Source organism: Leucoraja erinacea, chromosome 20, assembly GCF_028641065.1.
Source record: "Leucoraja erinacea ecotype New England chromosome 20, Leri_hhj_1, whole genome shotgun sequence".
In the NCBI taxonomy this organism is placed as follows: Eukaryota; Metazoa; Chordata; class Chondrichthyes; order Rajiformes; family Rajidae; genus Leucoraja; species Leucoraja erinaceus.
Window position 1 is genome coordinate 13,669,684 of NC_073396.1, and position 24,005 is coordinate 13,693,688.

At 42.8% G+C, this 24,005-nt stretch overlaps 1 protein-coding gene across 3 annotated transcripts in view; it reads left to right on the forward strand.

Annotated features, from left to right (window-relative positions):
• Nucleotides 1–24,005, forward strand: part of lmf1 (lipase maturation factor 1) — a 460,297-nt gene that overhangs the window by 103,168 nt on the left and 333,124 nt on the right. For all 3 annotated transcript variants that reach the window (XM_055651323.1, XM_055651324.1, XM_055651326.1), the window contains one exon: nucleotides 19,996–20,144. In XM_055651323.1, coding sequence (XP_055507298.1) covers nucleotides 19,996–20,144 — 149 coding nt within the window. The remainder of the gene's footprint in view (nucleotides 1–19,995; nucleotides 20,145–24,005) is intronic.

The window sequence follows — 24,005 nt, forward strand, 5'->3', positions numbered from 1 at the left end:
TCTGACTCGTTAACTGGTTCTCTCTCCACAAATATTGTCATATTTTTTGTGTTTTCTGCTTCTATTTATGGTTTCAATAGCACAGTCAAAAAAAGGGACATTTTGCTTGTTCTTTTGTAACATTGTGCTGGGTTTCGTGAGCAGTTTTGCATGGAATTGCAGATGCTTACTGTTGTAATTGTCGTAAAACTTTGGGTTTCTGCTCGAATGTAGAAGTCCTCAACTGAGAGACCAAACTCTCCCGGCCATGTTCTGGAAAAAGAGCTTGTTGGAATTCCTCAGCATTTCCTTTGGGGACTCTGCTTTCAGATCTGTACAAGATCTATGATCCCATTTCATTTCAGTGGAGATTTAACAGCTGTATTTTTACTTTGGTGAAAAAAAGGAGATAGCAATTGGCTGAGTTACACATCCCACCCACCTTCCATGGTTTTCTGTTCCACATCTGCCATTAGTGCATCCTTCCCTCCATGTATTTCAGGCTGCATACTCTTAGTGAGAAATGATGCTAGATTTCAGTTGTTAATGCAGAGCTGATGTTACTTTAAACGCCTTGTCCCACGGTACGAGTTCATTCCAAGAGCTCTCCCGAGTTTAAAAAAAATCAAACTCGTGGTAAGCACGGAGAATGAACATAGCGGGTACGTTGGAGCTCGGGGACGTCTCTTAATGGCTCGTAACGCTAACGGCAGGTACTCGGGAAGACTCGCTAATGGCAGGTATGCACGGGAAGACTCGTGAAGATTTTTCAACGTTGAAAAATGTCCATGAGAGCCCCGAGTACCGATGAGTGGCCATTACCGTAAATCTCCAAGTTCGAATCAGGGCAAATTCGGGAGAACTCTTGGAATGAACTCGTATCGTGGGACAGGGCTATAATACTATAACACTATATTCTGCACCCTAGTATTTTTCTCTTTGCATGACCTTTTGTACTTGTGTGTGGTTTGATTGTATTCATGTATATAATGATTTGACTGGATAGCACACACTAAGTTTTTCACTGCATCTTGGTACATGGTACTGTAATAATAAACCAAACCAAATCTTGCAGCATTATTTTATAATAGTTAGTAACTTTTGTTTGTCTTATTCTTTGACTATTGATCACAGACTGATGAAGTGGCATTCCTGGATTCCTGCTTAATTTAACCTAACATGGACTGTTTCACATGGCTAGCATGTCAAACCGCAATGGCCGTACCAATGCTGATTGTGTTCCGATGCTCATCCGAGAGATTATCACATTTCACATTGCATTCATATTGTGTTAATCTACTATGACTATGTTAAAGGCCTGACTGTTCTTTGTATTTCTAGCAAGAGCCATTTGTAGTTTGAGTGGGAACCCAAATGGTTTACTCCTCATCATTAAGGTCAATCACAGTCCCTCAGTGCTGAACCACATGAGGGAAAGAACCTGTGACCTTCTATAGTGGCTTCTCACGGGACATTAGGTACCATGCTCACCCTTGTGTGCACATCTGCATGCTATCACTCAACCCATATGCACTCATTATAGATTTGGCCTTGATTTGAATTTGTTGAGCTCATTTGCTTTTCTTAAGTCTTAAGAAAGTGGGAATGGTTTATAGTGCATGAAGTGTGATGTTTGACGTGTATTTTAATTTGGTGTTTGCAAACTAGGAAAAGTCTTTGTGGGTGTGTTATTCTTGAATATGCCACCTTTGTAGAAGATTACTTTTTCATTTCAAAGAATCGGTGGTGTAGTTTACTTCAAAGTTACAATTGCTTTCTCATTATTCTTAATTTCAGTTGTTAAGCGATTTGGAGGACAGCCACATAAGTGTGGCAGAGCCACTTGGCAAATTCTTTCCCACTTCAATACGCAGTATCAATATATTTAATGGGGTGGAAGATTGCAACCTTCACGTGGTCCGCCCTGTTTCGACGAATGCAATCAACCTGGCGTGCACAATCATATAAGATCAAATAGAACATGTTGTCTTACAACTTTAGGCTGTGCACGCCATACGCAAGAAGAAGAAGAAGAAGAATATATTTCTTATATCCCTCCCTTTAAATAGTTTAGTTTACTTTAATATTGTCACGTGCACCGAGGTACGATGAATAACCTTTGTTTGCGACTATCCAGTGAAATAAAAGACTTACATGATTACAATCCAGCCGTCCACTGTAACCTCAAATTAAATAGTTTTATTACAAAGGTGAGGCTTTTGCGAAACAATTGACATATTTCCATCAGCTATATCTAACATTTGTGGTAGACTAGTTTTGTTTTGGGATTTGGAATCCTGTTTTGTACATTCCCACTGTGTAAATGGAAGTTCATAAATTTTAGGAATGACAGCAAAGTTCTGAACAAATTAGAATGTTTGGAATGGTTTGGCCGATTGCAAAGTGGTTGGTCTTTGTTTAACCAACTTGCAGGTTTTGTCTGTGCTACTGCACTTGAAAAGAACACAATGATCTGATACACCAAAAGCTAAACATGAAAAACCTGAAATTATCAGAGCAGAGAAAGTGGGTAAAAATTTCCATATGAAAAATTCAGTGAAGAGTTGTGTACAATTTAACTTTATGATATGCATAACTACCTCGCTTTCATTCTACCAGTTTATTTAACCTCTAAAGTGCCGCTGAATCTCCTGCCAACAGCAAACCTACCAAACTTTTCCAGACGAATATGGTTGCATGCCTTTTGATCAGCTGGTATTAGGCTGGCCAAATCCTCGATGAATAACAAAATTGTTGTGTGACGTGAGGGGAAGGGAATAGATCTCTTCTGCAAAATAAGTGACAAAAGGAAATACGAGGGACTGTAGACCTGGAATTTGCGGAGGGAAATGGACGGCTGCTCTTTTGGATCACGACCTTTCATCTGAACTTTAAAAAGTTCAACTATGGGTGGACAAGGGGATGGGAACCAATGTGGGGGAATGTTTTTATGTTTTATGTTAAATTCTTCTTTAATGTTGTGTTGTATTCTTATTAGTGTGCTGCAATGGCATCTTGAATTTCACTCCATCAATTGGTGTATGTGACAATAAATGAACCTTTGAACCTTTATTTTGGAAATTTTTACTGCACTTTTGCACTTTCATGCAAATATTGCGTTAAGGAGTATTGGTACATGTGGTTGTCAGTGTGTAATGGAAGATGGTACAATAGACAATAGGTGCGGGAGTAGGCCATTCGGCCCTTTGAGCCAGCACCGCCATTCAATGTGATCATGGCTGATCATCCCCAATCAGTACCCCGTTCCTGCCTTCTCACCATATCCCCTGACTCCGCTATTTTTCAGAGCCCTGTCTAGCTCTCTCTTGAAAGCATCCAGAGAACCTGCCTCCACCGCCCTCTGAGGCAGAGAATTACACACTCACCACTCTCTGTGAGAAAAAGTGTTTCCTCGTCTCCGTTCTAAATGGCTTACTCCTTATAGGGAGGTTTCACGGCAGTCGGGTCACGACCCATGACCCGTAGTGTTGCTACGCTACTCCAAATGGATTACACGCGATGAACTGCAGGTAGGCACTTACCATTGTTTCCAGCGTAGCGGGCTCGTTAAAACCCGCTGAGATTGTCAATTTGTGCGCTGTAAATAATTATGGAAATCGGGATAAGCGTGAGAGACATTTAGCATACTTCACAATTCCAAAAGTGAGGAGAAATGACGGTAGATAGAAGCGGGAACTGAAGGGGCCAACAACAGACAGAGTGCTTAGCGAACATTGGCCGTTTGCTCACTGCATTTCATCAACTAAGGCATTATTTGTGTTTTTTCTTGATTCCTTTGGCATCTAAAAAGTTTCAGAAGTGATAAATCTGGCTGTAATTTTTTTAAATCGCCCATGGTTCTCGTGGGTTTTTACATACAAAATGAAAACGCATCTGAAGAAAAAATTACAGACAGATTTATCACTTCTGAGAATTTTTAGATACCAAAGGAATCAAGAAAAAACACAAATAATGCCTTACTTGATGAAATGCAGTGAGCAAACGCGATAATTCCCAATATTTTCAATGTTTACCAAGCACTTTAGCTGCTGTAGTCCCTTCAGTTCTCGCTTCTCTATACCTTCATTTCACTTCACGTTTGGAATTCTAAAGTTGGGTACATGTCTCTCACACTTACCCCGACTCCCACATTTTTTTTCAGCGCAAACATTCAACATTTTGGCGGTTTTTTTAACAGGTAGGAAAGTACGCGTTTCTAGCATTAATAACATATACCGGAAGTGACGGATGTCTTCCAGTTGGATTTAGCGGCTCCGTGTTTCGAGCCCTATGACCCAGTGACCTTCCCTGCAACCACCCTATTCTTAGGAGTAAGCATCATTGTGGTTGTGGTTGTTGAATTACTTTATTCCTAGGAATTCCTCAGGGCAATGTCCCGGGCCCAACTGTCTTTCGCTGCTTCATCAATGGATCTTCTTTCCCTCGATCAAAAGGGAAGTTCACTAACGATTGCGTAGTGTTCATTTAGTGGGTCCGGCAGCATCAGTGGAACAAATGGGTAGATGACCACCCGGGGCGCTGGGGAGATGGCCAGCCCTACTGGCAGTCCGTTCGTTTTTCATCTTTTGTTATTTTTAGCGTCTGTAAAGAATTTGTTTTAATGTAAACATCGCTGGAGCTGGGAGCCGCCTCGGACTGTCGTGAGCCCCACCGCGGGGCGCGGAATTAACATCGGAGCGGATCCCTTGCCTGGGATCGCTCCCACCACGGCCTGCGGGCCTACCATCAAGGGCTCGCAGTAGTCGGGAGCTCCAACGCCACAGACGCGAGGTTCGATCGCCCGGCGCGGGGGAGCTGGTAACCCCCCGATGCAGGAGCTGAACGCCTCGACGCGGAGGGCCAGAACGACACCGACTATGGGAGTCAAGATCGTCCCGTCAACGGAGGGCTCGAGGCCCCCGACCGAGGAAGAACAAAAGGAAGGCCTTGAACTTTATTTCGCCTTCCATCACAGTGAGGAATGTGTAGGAGTCATTGTGGTGGATTTTCATGTTAAAATGTGTTTTTGAGTCAGTTGCTTTTAATTGTATGACTGACCTGGCCAGTGAAATTCCTCGTATGTTGCAAAACATACTTGGTGAATAAAATCTGATCCTGATTCTTCTTCTTTTTGTTCTTTATAAATGAAGCACTTGGTGCCTGGCCTGCTGCAAGGCCCAGACACCATTCTGGCATGGGCTGATAAACAGGGAGTAACAACGCTATGACCACTTACAACAGGTGAGAGTCTAACCTCCTATCCTTGGCATTCAATGGGACTACTGTTGCTGAATTCCCCACCATCAACTTCCAGGCAGTCACCAAAGATCATAAAGTCAAATCAAATAGCCACATCAATATTGTGGCAATGAGAGTGGGTTGCAGATTGGATATTTTGTGGTAAGTCATCTACAATGCACAGATAAGGAGAGTGATGGAATACTCTCCACTTGCCTAGATGAGCGCAGCTCCAACACCATTCAGGAAGCCTAAAAGCAAACCTATTTGCCATTCCATCTGCCAAACTAAACTTTATTTTACTTTATTTTAGAGATAGCGCGGAAAAAGGCCCTTCGACCCACCAAGTCCACTCCGACCAGTGATCACCCCATACACTAGAACTATCCTGCGCACTAGGGACAATTTACAATTTTACAGAAGCCGATTAACCGACAAACCTTTACGTCTTTGGGATGTGGGCGAAAACCAGAGCACCCGGAGAAAATCCAAGTGGTCACAGGGAGAATGTACAAATTGTGTGCAGACAGCACCCTTTGTCAGGATGGAACCCAGGTCTCTGGCACTGAGAGGCAGTAACTATACCGTTGTCCCACCTTGAATGGTGTATTTTGGGAAGTTGGTCCTCTCTTCGGCGCACCAAGTCCACACTGACCATCGATCACACGCTAACAATGGGAAAGCAGACTGGCAAAAACGGGAAAGCAGACTATTATCTAAATGGTGGCCGATTGGGAAAGGGGGAGATGCAGCGAGACCTGGGTGTCATGGTACACCAGTCATTGAAGGTAGGCATGCAGGTGCAGCAGGCAGTAAAGAAAGCGAATGGTATGTTAGCTTTCATTGCAAAAGGATTTGAGTATAGGAGCAGGGAGGTTTTACTGCAGTTGTACAGGGTCTTGGTGAAACCACACCTGGAGTATTGCGTACAGTTTTGGTCTCCAAATCTGAGGAAGGACATTATTGCCATAGAGGGAGTGCAGAGACGGTTCACCAGACTGATTCCTGGGATGTCAGGACTGTCTTATGAAGAAAGACTGGATAGACTTGGTTTATACTCTCTAGAATTTAGGAGATTGAGAGGGGATCTTATAGAAACTTACAAAATTCTTAAGGGGTTGGTCAGGCTAGATGCAGGAAGATTGTTCCCGATGTTAGGGAAGTCCAGGACAAGGGGTCACAGCTTAAGGATAAGGGGGAAATCCTTTAAAACCGAGATGAGAAGAACTTTTTTCACACAGAGAGTGGTGAATCTCTGGAACTCTCTGCCACAGAGGGTAGTTGAGGCCAGTTCATTGGCTATATTTAAGAGGGAGTTAGATGTGGCCCTTGTGGCTAAGGGGATCAGAGGGTATGGAGAGAAGACAGGTACGGGATACTGAGTTGGATGATCAGCCATGATCATATTGAATGGCGGTGCAGGCTCGAAGGGCCGAATGGCCTAGTCCTGCACCTAATTTCTATTCAACACACTAAGGGCAATTTACAGAAACCCATTAACCTACAAAGCCGTACTGCTCTGGAATGTGTGAGGAATCCCATGTGGTCACAGGGAGAACGTGCAAACGCCACTCAGACAGCAACCGAGGTCAGGATTGAACATGGCACTGTGAAGCAGCAGGTCTACTGTGCCGCCCCTTTTATTCCCTCTGCCACTAACAGACTGTGGCTGCAGCGTATACCACTTATACAGTGCACTAAGGTGACTGCTGCAGCACCTTAAGCATTTTTGATCTTGTCCACCAAGAAGGACCAGGGATTCAGGTTCTCCTCCAAGTTATACATCAGCTCTGTCAGGAATACATGTCGTTGTTCCTACATTGTCAGTGGTTCTTAATCGTGGAACCCTCTTCACACCTGGAGGATTGCTGTGGTCAAGAAAAAGGCTCATCACCACCTTCTCATGGGCAATTAGGGACAGGTATTACATGACTGCTTGCCACTGGTGTGCCTGGAAAGCAAATCCATCAATAGGACAAAGGGGTGTTGCAGCTGGTGGAACACCTGCCTCATAGCGCCAGAGTCCTGGGTTCAATCCTGGCAAGTGGCTGCAAGTCCGGGGCCGCCCCGCCAGCCCAGGGCTACCCCGGACACCTCCGGATAGGGATCGGACACCGGGGAGGGGACGGGGACAGGGACGGCCCAACAGCAACAAGAACACCCTGACCCTGACCACAGATGAAACGCAAGCCTGCACACAATGCAGCACCACCGTTGCTGAGACTTTATAGCTAGTGACCTATGACCTGGGCATGCGCAGTCGGAATACGGAACTCGCTTATTCTCAAAACTATTTTGGTTAGTAAGTTACAAGTGTATCCCACCCACATTAGATTAGATTAGATTAGATTCCTTTATTGTCATTCAGTCCTTTCGGTCTGAACAAAATTATGTTGCCTGCAGTCATACACAGAACCAATAAAAACAAAACATACAATAAACACAAATTAAACATCCACCACAGTGAGTTCACCAAGCACATCCTCACTGTGATGGAGGCAAAGTCTTAGTCTCCGTCTCTTCCCTCCTTGTTCTCCCTCTGCGCTGAGGCGATCGATCCAGGCCGGAGATGCCGCCCTCCAGTCCAGCGGACCTCCGTGGTGATGTCGCCGCCGCCGAAAGCCGGAACGCCGTCTCCGCTCCGAGACGGCCCGCCACAGCATCAGCTCCAGGCCCCCGCCCCAGCTCCGGGTCCCGCAGTCTCCGCTCCGGGCCGCCGCCCCAGCTCCAGGTCCCGCAGTCTCCGCTCCAGGCCGCCGCCCCAGCTCCGGGTCCCGCAGTCTCCGCTCCGGGCCGCCGCCCCAGCTCCGGGTCCCGCAGTCTCCGCTCCAGGCCGCCGCCCCAGCTCCAGGTCCCGCAGTGTCAGCTCCGAGCCCCGCTGCATCAGCTCCAGGCCGCCGCCGAAAGCCAGAACGCCGCACCAGCAAGTCGGGCCACTGCTGCCCCAGCTCCGAAGCCGGCCAGCCTCTCGTTGGTGAGTCCTGGCTGGCTCTGCCTCCGGAGCCTCGGGGTCGGTCGCAGGCTGGAGGCCGCCAGCTCCGCCATTAGGCCTCAGCGCAGACGGAGGCAGAGAAGGGGGATACGACACGAAAAAGTCGCATTCCCCTGAAGGAAGAGACGGAGAACATGTTTCACCCCCCTCCCTCTAACACAACCCAACAAACTAAAACTTAACCAAAACAAGACAAAAAAAACGACAGAAAAAAGTAAAGACAGACGGACTGCAGGCGAGCCGCAGATGTTAACAGCGCCGCCACTTCCACATTTAACTGCCTGCCTTTTGTCAGAAAGAAATGCCTTTGTACAAAGTGGTTCCTATAAAATCCAGAAACCGAGTGGCGACAAAGTATATTAATTTTGCATTAGCTTTCCACCAAATCGTTATTCAAGGAAAGATAAGAAGATAAAAATGCATATGTTTTGCATGCTCAGATACTATTAATCTACAGGTATTTACATGCATCAAGGCTATGTGGTCTTATAATTTGCATACTGTTTCCTGTTTCTGTTGTTCAATACCTGAGAAAATTCACTTGCTAGAAATAGTTTCTGTGCCCATTTATCTTGGACTAAAATGACTAAGGTGATGAAGGAAGGAGTGATGATGGCTTTACAGGGCTCTCACTTAACTTTTTTTCCCTGTTGCCAGCCAGGCAACTTTGGCAGCTTTTTACGTTGCAATATGACTGTGTAGGTGGTTATTTAAGACGGTTTGCATGAAGCGTGTAATAATGTGCTCGGACGAAGTGTGTAGTTACCAGTCGGAATTATGCTCAATGAAGCATTCACATATTATTTCTGCTTCAAATAAAGTCACAAACTAAACATATTCACCAATCAAGACATGATATACAGTGCATTCAGAAAGTATTCAGACCCCTTCACTTTTTCCACGTTTTGTTACGTTACAGCCTTATTCTAAAATGGATTAAATTCATTTTTTTTTATCGCCAATCTACACACAATAGCCCACAATAAAATAAGTGAAAACAGGTGTTTAGAAATTTTTGCAAAATAATAAAAAATAATTAACTGAAATATCACATTTACATAAGTATTCAGACCCTTTACTCAGTACTTTATTGAGGCACCTTTGGCAGTGATTACAACCTCAAGTCTTCTTGGGTATCACACTACAAGCTTGGCACACCTGTATTTGGGTAATTTATCCCATTCTTCTCTGCAGATCCTCTCAAGCTCTGTCAGGTTGGATGGGGAGTGTTGATGCACAGCTATTTTCAGGTCCCTCCAGAGATGTTCGATCGGGTTCAAGTCCAGGCTCTAGCCGGACCACTTACGGACATTCACAGAGTTGTCACAAAGCCACTCCTGCGTTGTCTTGGACGTGAGCTTTAGGTCATTGTCCTGTTGGAAGGTGAACGTCTGCCCCAGTCCGAGGTCCTGAACGCTCTGGAGCAGGTTTTCATCAAGGATCTCTCTATACTTTGCTCCGTTCATCTTTACCTCGATCCTGACTGGTCTCCCAGTTCCTATCGTTGAAAAACATCCCTACAGCATGATGCTGCCACCACAATGCTTCACCGTAGATATGGTATTGGCCAGGTGATGAGCGGTGCCTGGTTTCCTCCAGACGTGACACTTGGCATTCAGGCCAAAGAGTTCAATCTTGGTTTCATCAGGCCAGGGAATTTTGTTTAGGTGCCTTTTGGCAAACTCCAAGCGGGCTGTCATGTGCCTTTAACTGAGGAGTGGCTTCTGTCTGGCCACTCTACAATAAAGGCCTGATTGGTGGAGTGCTGCAGATATAGTTGTTCTTCTGGAAGTTTCTCCCATACCCACAGAGGAACTCTGGAGCTCTGTCAGAGTGACCATCGGGTTCTTGGTCACCTCCCTGAATATGTTAGTAAGTCTCTATCCTAAGGCCCTTCTCCCCGATTGCTCAGTTTGGCCATGGCTCTATGAAGAGTTCTGGTGGTTTCAAAGTTTTATTTAAGAATGACGGAGGCCACTGTGCTCTTCGGGACCGGCAATGCTCCAAAAATGTTTTATAGCCTTCCCCAGATCTGTGTCTCAACACAATCCTGTCTCGGAGGTCTACAGACAATTCCTTCGTCTTCATGGCTTGTTTTTTGCTCTGACATGCACTGTCAACTGTGGGACCTTATATAGACAGGTAGGTGTGTGCCTTTCCAAACCATGTACAATCAATTTAATTTACCACTTGTAGACTCCTATCAAGTTGTAGAAACATCTCAAGGATACTCAATGGAAACACGATGCACCAAAGCTCAATTTTGAGAATCACAGCAAAGAGTCTGAATACTTACGTAAATGTGATATTTCAGTTATTTATTTTTAATTATTTTGCAATAATTACTAAACACCTGTTTTTGCTTTTATACTATGTGGTATTGTTTGTAGATTGATGATTTAAAAAAATGACTGTAACCAATTTTAGAATAAGGGTGTAATGTAACAAAATGTGGAAAAAGTGAAGGGGTCTGAATACTTTCTCAATGCACTGTATATCACAATGTCATGCAGCAAAATTATAAGACAGTATTTCAACTCTTTTTACACATTGCAATTAATGCAATGTCTATTAGTTCTTTCCACTTCCAAGCTAAAATGTGATTGGATTATTCAGCGTATGATCAACCTGTGTCAATAAATCCTGGACCATGGTAACATATATGCTTAACCATGCGCACTACAGATTGATGCAAGCATGTTTTCTGTGAAGGATCAAAAATTACCAAGACATGGCCATAGATTGGGTCGTTATTGCTATTGGTACAGAAACACTCTCGCTTCCCACATAATTTATCCACAACAAAATATACAGGTTGTAAGGAAATTTCTATTGGCATTTTATGATAATAGCTGTTAAAACCGACTATACCCATCTGACAAGTTAAACATTACACTAACTGACAAGAGAATGGCCAAAGGACATAACTGCAGCAAATGTTATTTTGGTAATATGTTTAAAGGTGTCAAAAGACCACATTACCGGACATTCAGATTAGATGTACGTGTTGTGAACAGTAATGAAGATACCCAATTTGTACACACCAGATTTAAAAAAAATTATTGATAAACGCTGTTTCCATCATTCCCACTTCAGAATTAATGTTAAAATTTCATCTGAAATATCTCCTGACCAAATTTGTGATGTATATGATCGACTGTCGAAGTAAAACCTGGATAAATCCAACATATAGTTGTGAATGTTGCTCATTAAATAACTCCAGTACTGATACTCCATATTAAGAGCATTGATTTGCCGTTAAAATGAATTCTGTAATAACGAGTCAACGGTAGCAGTGACAATCGAACACTGCGGTTTTAATGCTTCTCGTGTTCACAATTTAATTAATCCATCTTTATGGACTAAAACAAATAATAACATTGGGAATTAAAACACATTTGATTGCATTCCGTTATCAAACATAGTCAATGTTTGCTCTGAAGACATTTCAGGGGGGGGGGGGGGTGGGTGTGAAACAGTCTGGGGTGAATAGATGGCGGGGGGGGGGGGGGGGGTTTAGAAGGCGTTGGTGCAGAATGGATGGATTGAGGCAGGTGAATTAGTACGTGTTGGTTGGAGTAGATAGAATTGTGAGGGGAGAGCACGGGGGATGTCAATGGTGTTGAATGGGGGGGGGGGGGGGGGTGTTCAGTACGGGATGGATGGGGGTAGACAAACGTGCTGGAGAAACTCAGCGGGTGAGGCAGCATCTATGGAGCGAAGGAAATAGGCAACGTTTCGGGTCGAGACCCTTCTTCAGATGTCTTCAAGAAGAATGTGGGATCAGTACAGGATGGATGGGGGGGGGGAGATCAGCGCAGGATGAATGGGGGTAGGGGGGGTGGGTCTGTGCAGGATGAATGGGTGATCACTACAGGATGAATGGGTGGAAGGTGCAGGGTAAATGGAGGGTGGGTCAGTACGGGATGAATGCATGGATTAGTACAGGATGGATGGGGGATCAGTACATGGTGGATGGGGGATCACTACAGGATGGATTGGGGGGGGGGGTAGTGCAGGATGAATTGGGGGACCAGTGTAGGATGGATGAGGGGGTGGCAGGAGAATCAATGCGAGGTGGATCGGGTGATCAGCGCAGGATGAATAGATGGGGGGCTAGCACAGGGTATGGCAGTGAGGACTGAATAGAGCCGGGAATGGGGATCAGTGTGGGATGGAGAGGAGGGATCCCAGGATAAGGGGGGGGTGTGGAGGGGAGTGTACAAGAGAGAGAGGGGCGAGGTGGGGAGGAAGGAAGGTCGGCGCTCCTTGGACAACATCGCCCCGCTGCCTTGGCCGTCCCTGTCCATCGCCAAAGGGGGAAGCGGTTGGGATCTCCTCGCCACCGCCTCCCCTCCTCCACCAGCCAACAGAAAGGTGTGGGGCCGAGCGGTGCAGCTCAAAGATCCTATAGCTATAGGATCTTTGGTGCAGCTGCTTCAGAAGGGTCGGAGCGAATGACGGGCCCCGAACAGCGGCAGCAGCGGCCGCGACAACGGCTCCATCACCTCCTCCTCCCCCTGATAGCGGCCGCTGCTTGCAAATCCGCTAACATCGCTTTCAAAACAAGGGAGGGAGGGGGAAGCCTCGGCGTGCGGAAGGGTTTGTTTTGAAAGCACCATTAGCGGATTTGCAATCAGCAGCCACTATCAGGGAGGAAGAGGAGATGGAGCCGCTGCTGCCGCTGTTCAGGGCCCGTCATTCGCTCCGACACAGCATCTAGTATCTTTGCCCCGCAATACGGCCGTCGACGGCACGAAACGTCACGTTCCTTTTCTCCAGAGATGCTGCCTGACCCACGGAGTTACTCCAGTTTTTTGTGTTTAACTTCGGTACAAACCAGTACCTGCAGTGCCAAGCCGGGCAAAATGACTCGGCGTTTAGGTTGCCCGGCGGCACTTTGGGTGGTCAATGGCACCCGGGCAACCGCTAATTTTGAGCCCTGCTTTAGATATCTGCCTGATTCATTTCATGAATCTGAAAACCATGAAAAAAAGCACAAGTGGACATCAATTATGAAGCTTACTTTATAAATGTCCACAATTACTGCTGAATTCATCTGCTCCGAGGTCGTGTGTCTTTCTGAGAGCATTCTTTTTGGTGTTTCGAAGGATTTAGTATGGAAACACTAGCAAATGGGTTTGTCATTCTGTTTTGATGGCAAACAAATCTGGTATTAATATAGTGAGATAATGGCCATAAGAATGGAGCCAGAGAAGATTCCCATGTCCAGGTGCTACACTCTGTGAGCATGGTAAATACCAGGCTCGAGATACTCAGATAACATTTCCATGTTGCACTCTTTATTTAAAAATTACAGAGGCATTGTAAACTGAGTGAACGTAAGGAATTAAAAAACCCCCAGCAAACACAGAATCAAACATGAACAGTTCATCATCAGAGTTGTACTATCTCCAAGTGAAAGCAAGTATATCCATAATAACGTTAAATGAAAATTGGTCAATGTTTGAATGGGGAAAATATGCATGGCTGTTGGGAAATGAACAGGGATAATTATACTGACAGGATAGTTACTTTGAAGGTAACTGGCACAGGAACAATGTTTTGAATAACGTCTACCTGCGGAGTTTAATTTTATGGTTCCGTCATGTTGCAAGGTGATGAGAGAAAAGAGTCAAACTGCTTCATGACGGATCCTTTCAACTTTTGATTGATGGAACATCCAACAATTCTGACTGTTGATAATTTAGGCATATAAAAAACAAAAATTTTAAATTTAATAATGCTGTCATTACTCAATCCCAAGATAAGAGCAAGACTCCAGAACTGCCTCGTAATTGGCAAATCAATTTAGTAATTAATTAGTATATACTTGCAGTTTGTTTGCTCGAAACCAGAATCAAATGTCATTTGAAAATAATCCAAGGACAGCGAGTGAGAATATGTGCATGTAAATTGAATAAACTAGTGTCATGTTTGTAGGCGAGCTGGACTTGAGGTTATTTCTTGAGCAATTATGGTAAATGGTAAATGCCATGAACCTTGATTTGACTATAATTAGTGATTCAGTAGAATTCTAGTTGCTTAATTATAAACTTGGATGCAACGGAGAGGATGCAAACACATTTTAAAGGATGATTCTAGCACGGTACCAGGACGATCATTCTGTAAAATGATGTACATACAATTATGGGAGGTATAGATAGGGTGGACAGTCAGAACCTTTTCCCCAGGGTCGAAATGTCCAACACTGTGCGGAGTTTGCATGCTCACCCTTTGACTGTTTCCTCCCACATTCCAAATACATAGAGATTTGTAGGTTAATTGACCTGTAAATTGCCCCTTGTATGTAGGATGTAGAATTTGTGTACTGGTGATCGATCGTCGGTGTGGACTTGGTAGGATAAAGGCCAGTTTCCACACTGCATCTCTAAACTAGAGGGCATAGCTATAAGGTGAGAGAGGTAAAGTTTAGTTTAGTGTCGTTTAGTTTGGAGATACAGTGCGGAAACAGGCCCTTTGGCCACCAAATCAGAACATGTTACCTTTGTCACAATTACAGGGGATGAAGTTACTGACTTTGTATTCCCATCTTTCTCCACAATAAACACAGAGGAGAAATACTCATTAAGGACCTTGCCCATCTACGTCAGCTCTACACAGCGATATCCGCTGTGACTTCTAAGGGGCTCTATTCTCTCTCCAGTCACCCATTTTCCCTTAATGTACTGGATTTCCCTAAATATTATCTGCCTGAGCTATCTCTTGCCCACTTTTTTCCCTTCTAATTTCCTTCTTAAGTATGCTCTTCGTCTCCTGAAACTCCTCCAGGGATACACTTGATCGCAATTTTCTACACCTGACCAATGCTATCACCTCTGTTCTATTTCAGAGCCAAGTCACAGAACCACAGTGAATTGCAGGGCTCTGGGGAATGTTGTTGAGCAGAGGTATCTAGGGAGTACAGATACATAGTTCCTTGAAAGTGGCATCACAGGTAGATAGGGTGGTCAAGCAGACTTTCAGCACATTGGCCTCGTCAGTCAGAGTACTGAGTATAGAAGTTGGGAAGTTATGATATAGTTGTAAAATACATTGGTGAGATCACATTTGGAGTATTGTGTTCGGTTTTAGTCACCTTGTTATAGGAAAGATGTTATTAAGCTGGAAAGGGTACAGATTTACAAGGATGTTGCCAGGACTCCCAGGGACTGAGCTATAGGGAAAGGTTGAGCATGTTAGGTCCTTATTCTTTGGGGCACAGAGGATGAGGGATGATAAGATCGTGAGGGGATTAAATAGGGTAAATGCATGGAATCTTTTACATAGAGTAGCGGAATCACGAACCAGAGGACATAGGTTTAAGGTGAGGGGGGAAAGATTTATCAGGAATCTGAGTGGCAACTGTTTTACATAATGGGTGGTGGGTGTATGGAACAAGCTGCCAGAGGAGGGTAATTGAGGCAGGTACTATCACGACATTTAAAAGACATTTGGATAGATATATGGGTAGGAAGGGTTTTTAGGGCTGTGGGCCAAATGCAGGCAAATGGATCAAATCCAGTTTGCCACCTTGGTTGACATAGACAAGATGGGCTGAAGATGCTATGACTCTTACTTTATCAGAGATTGAAAGGAAAGCAAGGTGCCCAATAATTTGTAAAAGGAATTTATTTTAGTAAAGGACAATTTGAAGAAGTGTATGCAGGAAGGCACAACTCCCATGCTATTCGGATATGATCTTTGACTTCCCCTGGAAATTGGTGTGAAATTGGCGCAATAGCCTTAATTTGTGTTGGCTCAAGTCTTGGGCCTCACTGACATGTTGCCAATGGACTCCAGGTGCTGAGAAGTCAGTAATAGCAGGGATGTAAATTGGCCGGCTTGAAGCTCAGCTGGTGGTCAGGTTGGATAAGGGAAGAATTGGAAATCTGCACTCAGGGATGGGAGCCATGGGAACCTAAGAGTGGTGGCAGCTGCTAGAGCTCTTTGGTGTAAAATGGTGCAGTAATCTGTGCATGCATGTTTAATTAACATTGACTTTATAAATTCGAATGCAACAACAAATAAATATTTTCGGTATATTTAATAATGCTGTTAACAATATTAGTTTATGTTTTTAAATTCTGTGCAAGGCATACTTTGGACAATGCTCATCCTGGGAGCATTGTGTAATTTCTGTAAGCTGTTCCTGCTTGCTGAAGTTAAAAACTGAGAAAGAGCTATCATCAGAACATCCTTTATTTAACACAGTTTAATTTGGTTTAGTTTAATTTGTTGGTATGTGTACCAAGGTACAGTGAAAAGTTATTCTCTCGTGTTGCTGAATAAACTTATAACAAACAGAGTCTTGTGTGACAATGCACCAGAAGCCATATACTGTTCTTAAAGGTACAGTTGCATTACATGAAATCTTCTGTAAAAATAAATCAAGCAGTAGAAAACATTGTATGTGTATTTGACCAATGGTAAATGAACATTTCTGAAATATCTATTCCAGAATGAGTAATTGCAGTGAATCACTTCTCCAGAGAGATTTCACATACATCTGCTTTCATATAATGTTCTTCACTTGCTTCAACATAATTGTATTCATAAATATGAATACATCTATATGCCAAAGCCTTCAAGTAAAACTTAACAAGCCGAGTATCTTTTATCAGCCATTACAACAGTTGCAATTATGCAATTTATTTGGTACGTTACTGGATATCATGTATGCTTTCCCAACAACCTTGACTTGGTGGTTGCTTCTTAAGCCACTGCATTTTTGTGCTTGTGGTTTGACGCTGTCCTGAGACCTGTGTATAATAATGACATTGGATGTTTCCTTTTCCCTGCTGGCACCCTTTAAGTACCAAAGTCAACCTGAACTTTCATTTAGAGATCCTCCATTTCTATCTAAATCTCTGCATTTTAGTTATACTGTATAACTGATATGAATAAATATGTTGCTACAGTGGCTTTCTTCATTGGCCCTTCAGAGCAGTGAGCTGCATCTATGTTATATTGCTATCTTTTCATTGCGTTCAAATCAATCTGTGCTTGATTCAGGCCATTCAGCATTTCTGTCCACAACAGAAGTCTTATCGACACTGTGCGGTTCCATAGAATTTGTGCAGTCTGATGTTGTCTAATGGTATTGCCTATGCCAAACTCAACTGATGTTAGTCCACTTCAGCAATCTGTGTTAAGTCTTTTTACTTTGTTTTTCCCCCCGAGCTTTTGCAGTGGTACAATTGTTGCCGTGAAACTCCTGTGAACTGAAGGTCTTGCACTTTCAAACGGATTAAGGATTTTGAGAAGTCAAGCCAGGGCAGAACCTTTAACGCGAGTGGTAGGGCCTTGGGGAGTGTTGTGGAGCAGAGGGATTAAGAAGTACATAATTCCCTGAAAGTGGCGTCACAGGTAGATCGGAAGGCGGAAGGCTTTGGGCATTTTGGGCTTCATCAGTCAGAGAACTGTGTATAAAATTTTGGATGTTATGTTGTAGTTGTACAAGTTGTCGGTGGGGCGGAACTTGGAGTATTGTATTCAGTTTTGGTCACCCTACAATAGGAAAAATGCCATTGAGCTGGAAAGGGTGTAGAGAAGGTTTACGAGGATAGTGACAGGGCACGAGGGCCTGAGCTGTAGGGAGAGGTTGTGCAGGCTAGGACTTTATTCCTTGGAGTATAGGGGGTTGAGGAGTGATCTTAAAGAGGGGCATAAAAAACAAGGGGAATAGATAGGGTGAATCTTTTTCCCAGGTAGGGAAATCAAAAACTAATGAGGATATGATTAAGGTGAGGAGGGAACCTGAGGGAGAACTGTTTCCAGACAAGGTGGTGGGTATGTGGAATGAGCTGCTGGATGAAATAGTTAAAGCAGGTGCAATAACAACATTTAAAATACACTTTTGACAGGTACACGGATAGGAAAAGTTGAGAATGTGATTAAATGGGACTCGCATAGATGGGGCATCTTGCTCAGCATTGATGCGTCAGGCTGAAGGGCCTGTTTCCAAGCCGTAAGACACTATGGCGTTTCACTCTGGCTGCTGATAATTATTTTTTTTTCATTGTAAGTCTAAGACCTTACGTTGGTCTAATTTTCTGGTCAGTTTTTTACTTTTCAGGCTTGTTTGCGAATTACACAGCAGCCATTGCCAACACATCTGCAGTTGATGCCTTCTGCCCTGGCATCTTGCTGCCATCATGGTTCAAGACCTGTTTTACAAACTGATCTTTGGTTAAGCACACAGCACACATTTGACCAGTCCTTCGTGGCAGCGTCTTGAATCAATAACTCTGTATTCAGTTTATATCATAGATAGTAAATATTCTTTTTATGATTCTGTCCTTTCAAATTGCAGATCCATTTATGGGCCTATCACATTCCAATTCATCGCTATTTTAATTCATCACAGCCCTTCGTCTCCAGATCACATTATATTTTCCCCATTTCCTTTGCACACTTGACATGCTTTGAACAAACTACTGGTTTATCTCCCTCGAAGAAAGCTCCAGTTAACCTCTTTGTTCGCTCCATTTAGTCCCCTGGTTCTTCCTAAAGTTCGCATTTCTCGTCAGGTGGATTGTTGTCAGATTCCATCTGCAGTCCTGCTGGTATATTGCTGCCCATACTAAGATCTCCATGCCTGCACTTGTGGAGAGTGCTGACCACATTCACTCCACCCTCATCCTCCGATAGAATGGAGAAAGGAGAATGGCAGGGTAGCAGGTATATTCCTTGATAATACTTCCAGCCTTCCTGGTGCAATGGATCAAAATATAGACTGGATGGAAGGAAGTGTGGAATCTGATGGATTCATACATATAACACATTATAGCATGGTGTGGCCTGGGCTGAGCAGAGAGGAAAAGGAGTTATGGGGGAGTTGTGGAATTACCTGTTCATAATGCACATCCGTCCGATTTGTTGTATGACCATTACATTTATTTTACATAGCTTATTGCCCCACAATAGAGAATCAGGAAATATCACTGGAGCTTTTCCAACAATTGTCTACTTGTTTTGCTCAAAGTATTATGGATCAAGTGTGGTGTTATAAATGTTTCCTAGCTATATGTTCAACTAATAATCATTTCAGCATTACATTCCAAGCTTGCAATTCAAGCATTTGTTTCATCTATTGGAAGAACAAGCGTTCAGCCATAATAGTGTTTAAGGATTTAAACACAAGTTCCCATTAAATCATTTAAAATATTGACATTTGAAGCAGATTTGAGAAAAATAACACACAGAGGTATTTTGGATTCATTTTCTCTTGATGGGCAGTATCCTGCAGTGAAATCAGAGCTCAAAAACCCTCAGCTGTCAATCTGAAATGTATTTGTCTCAAAATTGTAAAATAATAATAATAATAATACATTTTATTTATGGGCGCCTTTAAAAGACAAATATCCTTAATAAGAATTTGACTGAATCTTGTAATATTACAAAACATGTGCTTAAGGTGAGAGGAGAACAATGTAAGAGGGTTCTCAAAGGCAACTGTTTTCACTTAAACTCCAGTCTGTATCTAGAATAAGTTGCCAGAAGAAGATCTAGAAGCAGATAGAACTACGACATTCAAAAGACTTTCGGACAGATATATGGATAACAGCGACATGAGCAGAGTGCAGGCAAATTGGACCCTCCCAGAATGTTAATAATCAGCATGGAATTCGTGGGCTGAAGGGTCTGTTTTCATGTTGGATAGCTTCATCAATCAAAGAGCTCTATAACCAAGAAGTGTTTTACAGTATCAATCAAAATCAAACTTAATAACTTCATGCGTTTAACTATGTTTTTGAAACTTTTCATTTTCCACCTCTCTGCAGGTTGGGAGTCTCAGTTGCTGGAAACTGGATTCCTTGGAATTTTCCTGTGCCCCTTGCTGACTCTCCGTTCCGTTCCACGTCAAACACTGCCATCCAAAATCGTCATCTGGTCTTTCCGCTGGCTCATATTCCGCATTATGCTGGGAGCGGTGAGGAATTTTTATTCCCTTCAATAAAATATTGGATTTTACTATCATATCTTGCTTTCTGACATCAGCTAGTAGGGATTGAGTTCAGAATAGCACAATTAAAATCTGGTGAGGAGGGAACTGCAGATGCTGGTTTACACTGGAGATATACATAAAATGCTGGGGTAACTCAGTGGGACAGGCAGCATTCCTGGAGAGAATGGAGGAGTGACATTTCGGGTCGAGACTCTTCTTCAGACTCTGGGATTAGGTAAAGAAGAGGAATTATAAACTAGTTTTCTGTACCATGTCATTGATTAAACTGCAAAGAGGGAAAATTAAGACACTGCAATCTGGTAACTAGTATTGTAATATAAATATATCTTATCAATATATATAAAATGCATTTTAAAAGTTAAACCTAAAATATCAGTTGCAATTCTAGATGTAAGAGAACATTGGCTAATTATTTTTATTGATTTGGCTGCTTAACATTTGATAATCTCACATCCTTGTGTTACCTATTATGTTCTGTGTGCTGAAGCAAAGCAAGAATGTCATTGTCCTATCAGGGACACTTGACAATAAACTCACTTGAACTTGAACTTATCTGCCACCTTTAAGGAGATCATAAAATCTACATGTTACGGTGGGTGGCTAGCAATACATTCAATTAAAGTCAGCAATAATGTAAAGAAACATGGAGTGAATAGGATACTTGGCTTTCTGCAATGTGGACTGGTTGAGGCAAATTATATAATTTAATGGGGAAGCTGGATTGACATATTAGAAATATCTAGTAGATATTTTGTTAACATTAGATGAAGTGGAATGGAAAGAGACTGTTTGAAGCAGAAATACTAAGATAGAACACCTTTGCCGAATAGCCTGTGGAGTAAGCTTTAAATGGTTGCATGCAAAAGGAGCGTCAGAACCTATTTGGAGTAACTTTGTCTTTCTTTTCAAATTGGGATGTCGCACCTGGCCTGCCATTACAGAGTTGATTCAATAAAATGTGCTATTTTAAAACTATATATTATCAACCATAAACAGCACAAAACATCACACATGAGGTGCCAAATGATTGGTCCATGTAATGCTGTTAACGATAAAAGCTTTCAGCAATATTTAGAAAGGGGAAAAAAGTCATTTACATGGGAGTTGTTGAAGTTTGTCCTTGTGGCTACTAGAACTGGAAAAGAGACCCACCTAAACTTTTAAAGCTATCAAGGAGATGTAGCTCTATCCGCGTCGTTATGAACTAAATCAGCAAATCCTTATGGTACCGCTGTTTGATCATGATAATCCAAATTGTCGATGAAAGGAGACCAACTCCTCATGTAATTGGTCAATTTATTGACTATTTCGGATCTCAAAGTTAAGGCGTGCTATTCCATCATATTGGAAATAGCACATTTTAACAGTTGGTGTGGTTGTATTTTTCCAAAATTTAAGTATCAATTTCTTTCCAATTATTAACCCATAATTAAAAAAAACATTTTGATCTTTATTTAAAGATTTATTTTAAAACTATTATCAACCATAAATTAACATCACACATGAGGTGGAATGATTGGTCCATTAATGCTGAACGATAAAAGCTTTCAGCAATGTTTTTGGAAAGTCATTTACATGGGAGTTGTTGTGTTTGTCCTTGTGCTACTAACTGGAAAAGAGACCCACCTAAACTGTTAAAGCTATCAAGGACAACATAAATGCAAATCAATCTGGTCGTTAAAGTAGACGCCTTGTTTCTGTGTTTGATCATGATAATGTAATTGTAGATGGGTGTACAGTTCCTCATGTACTTGGGAATAAATTGACTGTTGGGATCAAAGTTAGGTCAGTGGCATTTAGTAAATGGAAATAGCAAAATGTTAACATACTAGTTGGAAGTTGTTATCGCTCCAGTGACAATGTGAAAGTAATTATGGCAGGACAGGATTGACAACAAGATTCTACATTAAGAAAATGGACAATTGTATAAGTTAAAGCTGACCTGTTAGCATGTTTTTCCAGTTGACTTGGTTCATGACTAAAATTTTGTGTAGGCTGTAGATTATTGTTAGGATAGGGAACAGTGAACTGTATTGAAAATATGAATCTCAACATGAGTATGATCGGGGGAGTCCAGCATTAAACATAATAAATGTATAATAACTGTTGATTTTTGGTAGCTTGATCTTTAAGAACTCTGAAATTCAGACGAAGGGTCCTAGATCTGATACGTTTTTCCTTCCACATATGCTAAGCGGCCAACATGTCCCAGCTACCCTATTGGCCCATGTCCCTCCAAACCAGTCCTATCCAGGAGCGGGACAGGCATTTCGGTGTCGAGATCTCAGAATGCTTCTCCCCACCCGTGCACTGGAATTCATGCCCCTCCACTTTGACATTACAGGAGTGTTCCAGCACTTTCAGATTTACAGCATCTGATCTGTAATTTTTGTTCTGTAATAATTTTCAATAAAAAAAGTTATCTGATTTCCTGTTTAAAAATGCTGCTTGTATGTTATACATATGATTTAAAATCTTTTATGAAATAACTTACTTTACTTTTTTAAAAGATATGTATTAATGACATCCTTTCACTGCTTTCCCACAACTTAATTGTTACGCATGAATAATTTTACTTAATGTATTATTTCGTGAATTATACTAATTCGAATGAGTAGTGTCTGATGTGCACTAAAGCTGAAGAAAACTGTATTCATTAACTTGGAAGGATGGTACACCAGATAGTTGTTCCATGATATTTTAATGTAGCATAATGTAGACATGCAAACCCTTAGCCAGAAATATCTATAATAATAAACCTACCTATTTTGGTGTTCCAATTTAATGGAACAGTTCCAGGATCTCCCTGCGGTAATATATATATAAATGATTTTGCAAATGGAATGGATGATGTCTTCATGCTTTTGTTAGCCATTGTTCTTGCCTCAGCAGTTTATGGCCGAGCCAACAACCAAGGGTTTTTTGAGGTAGGTAATGTGATATTTGAAGAAAATCAGTTTATATTGCTGTGTGTGTAATCCAAATGCACTTCCCAACAGCACATTTTCGATAACTGTTAAATTCCACCTGATGACCTGTAAACAGTTAAAAGGAACTAGTGTGGAATTTTTGCATGATCATAATTAAAATCTATATTCACTTCATGACACTGAAGTTGACTTTGAATGCAAATTATAAAATTTACATTATATTGCTCAGAGTGCCTGACATTTATCACCTTCTAGTTACTTCGGAAAAACACACTGTGCATGTTCCAGGCTCTGGAGCCATAGAGTGATACAGTGTGGAAACAGGCCATTCGGCCCAACTTGCCCACACCAGCCAACATGTCCCAGCTACACTATTGGCCCATGTCCCTCCAAACCAGTCCTATCCAGGTACCTTAGATAGACACAAAAATGCTGGAGTAACTCAGCGGGACAGGCAGCATCTCTGGCTAGAAGGAATGAGGACATTTCGTGTCGAGACCCTTCTTCAGAATGTCCTTCTTCAGCTTCTCCCCACCCGTGCACTGGTCTTCATGCCCCCCTCCACTTTGACACCCCACCATCCCCCTACCAGACCTCGCCTCGGCCTCTGTCCACTCACTTGCCCTCCTCGGACCCCAACCCCCACCCTTGTCATGACTTCACCACCCCTCGACCTCCCTCATTCTGGTACGGAATGGTCTGTCCTCAACAGAAACCTCAACTTTGTTCCCCTCATCCCCAACTCACCGAGGTCTGGGTCCGCCACGATGTGGAGCTCTTCTTCCGTTGCCTCCGCCTCCTTGACAAATTCTATGGGAAGGAGTCCTCAACACCCACTGATGACCCCTTTTCTCGTCTCCACCATTCCCCATCCCCTTGGACTCCCGTGGACAGC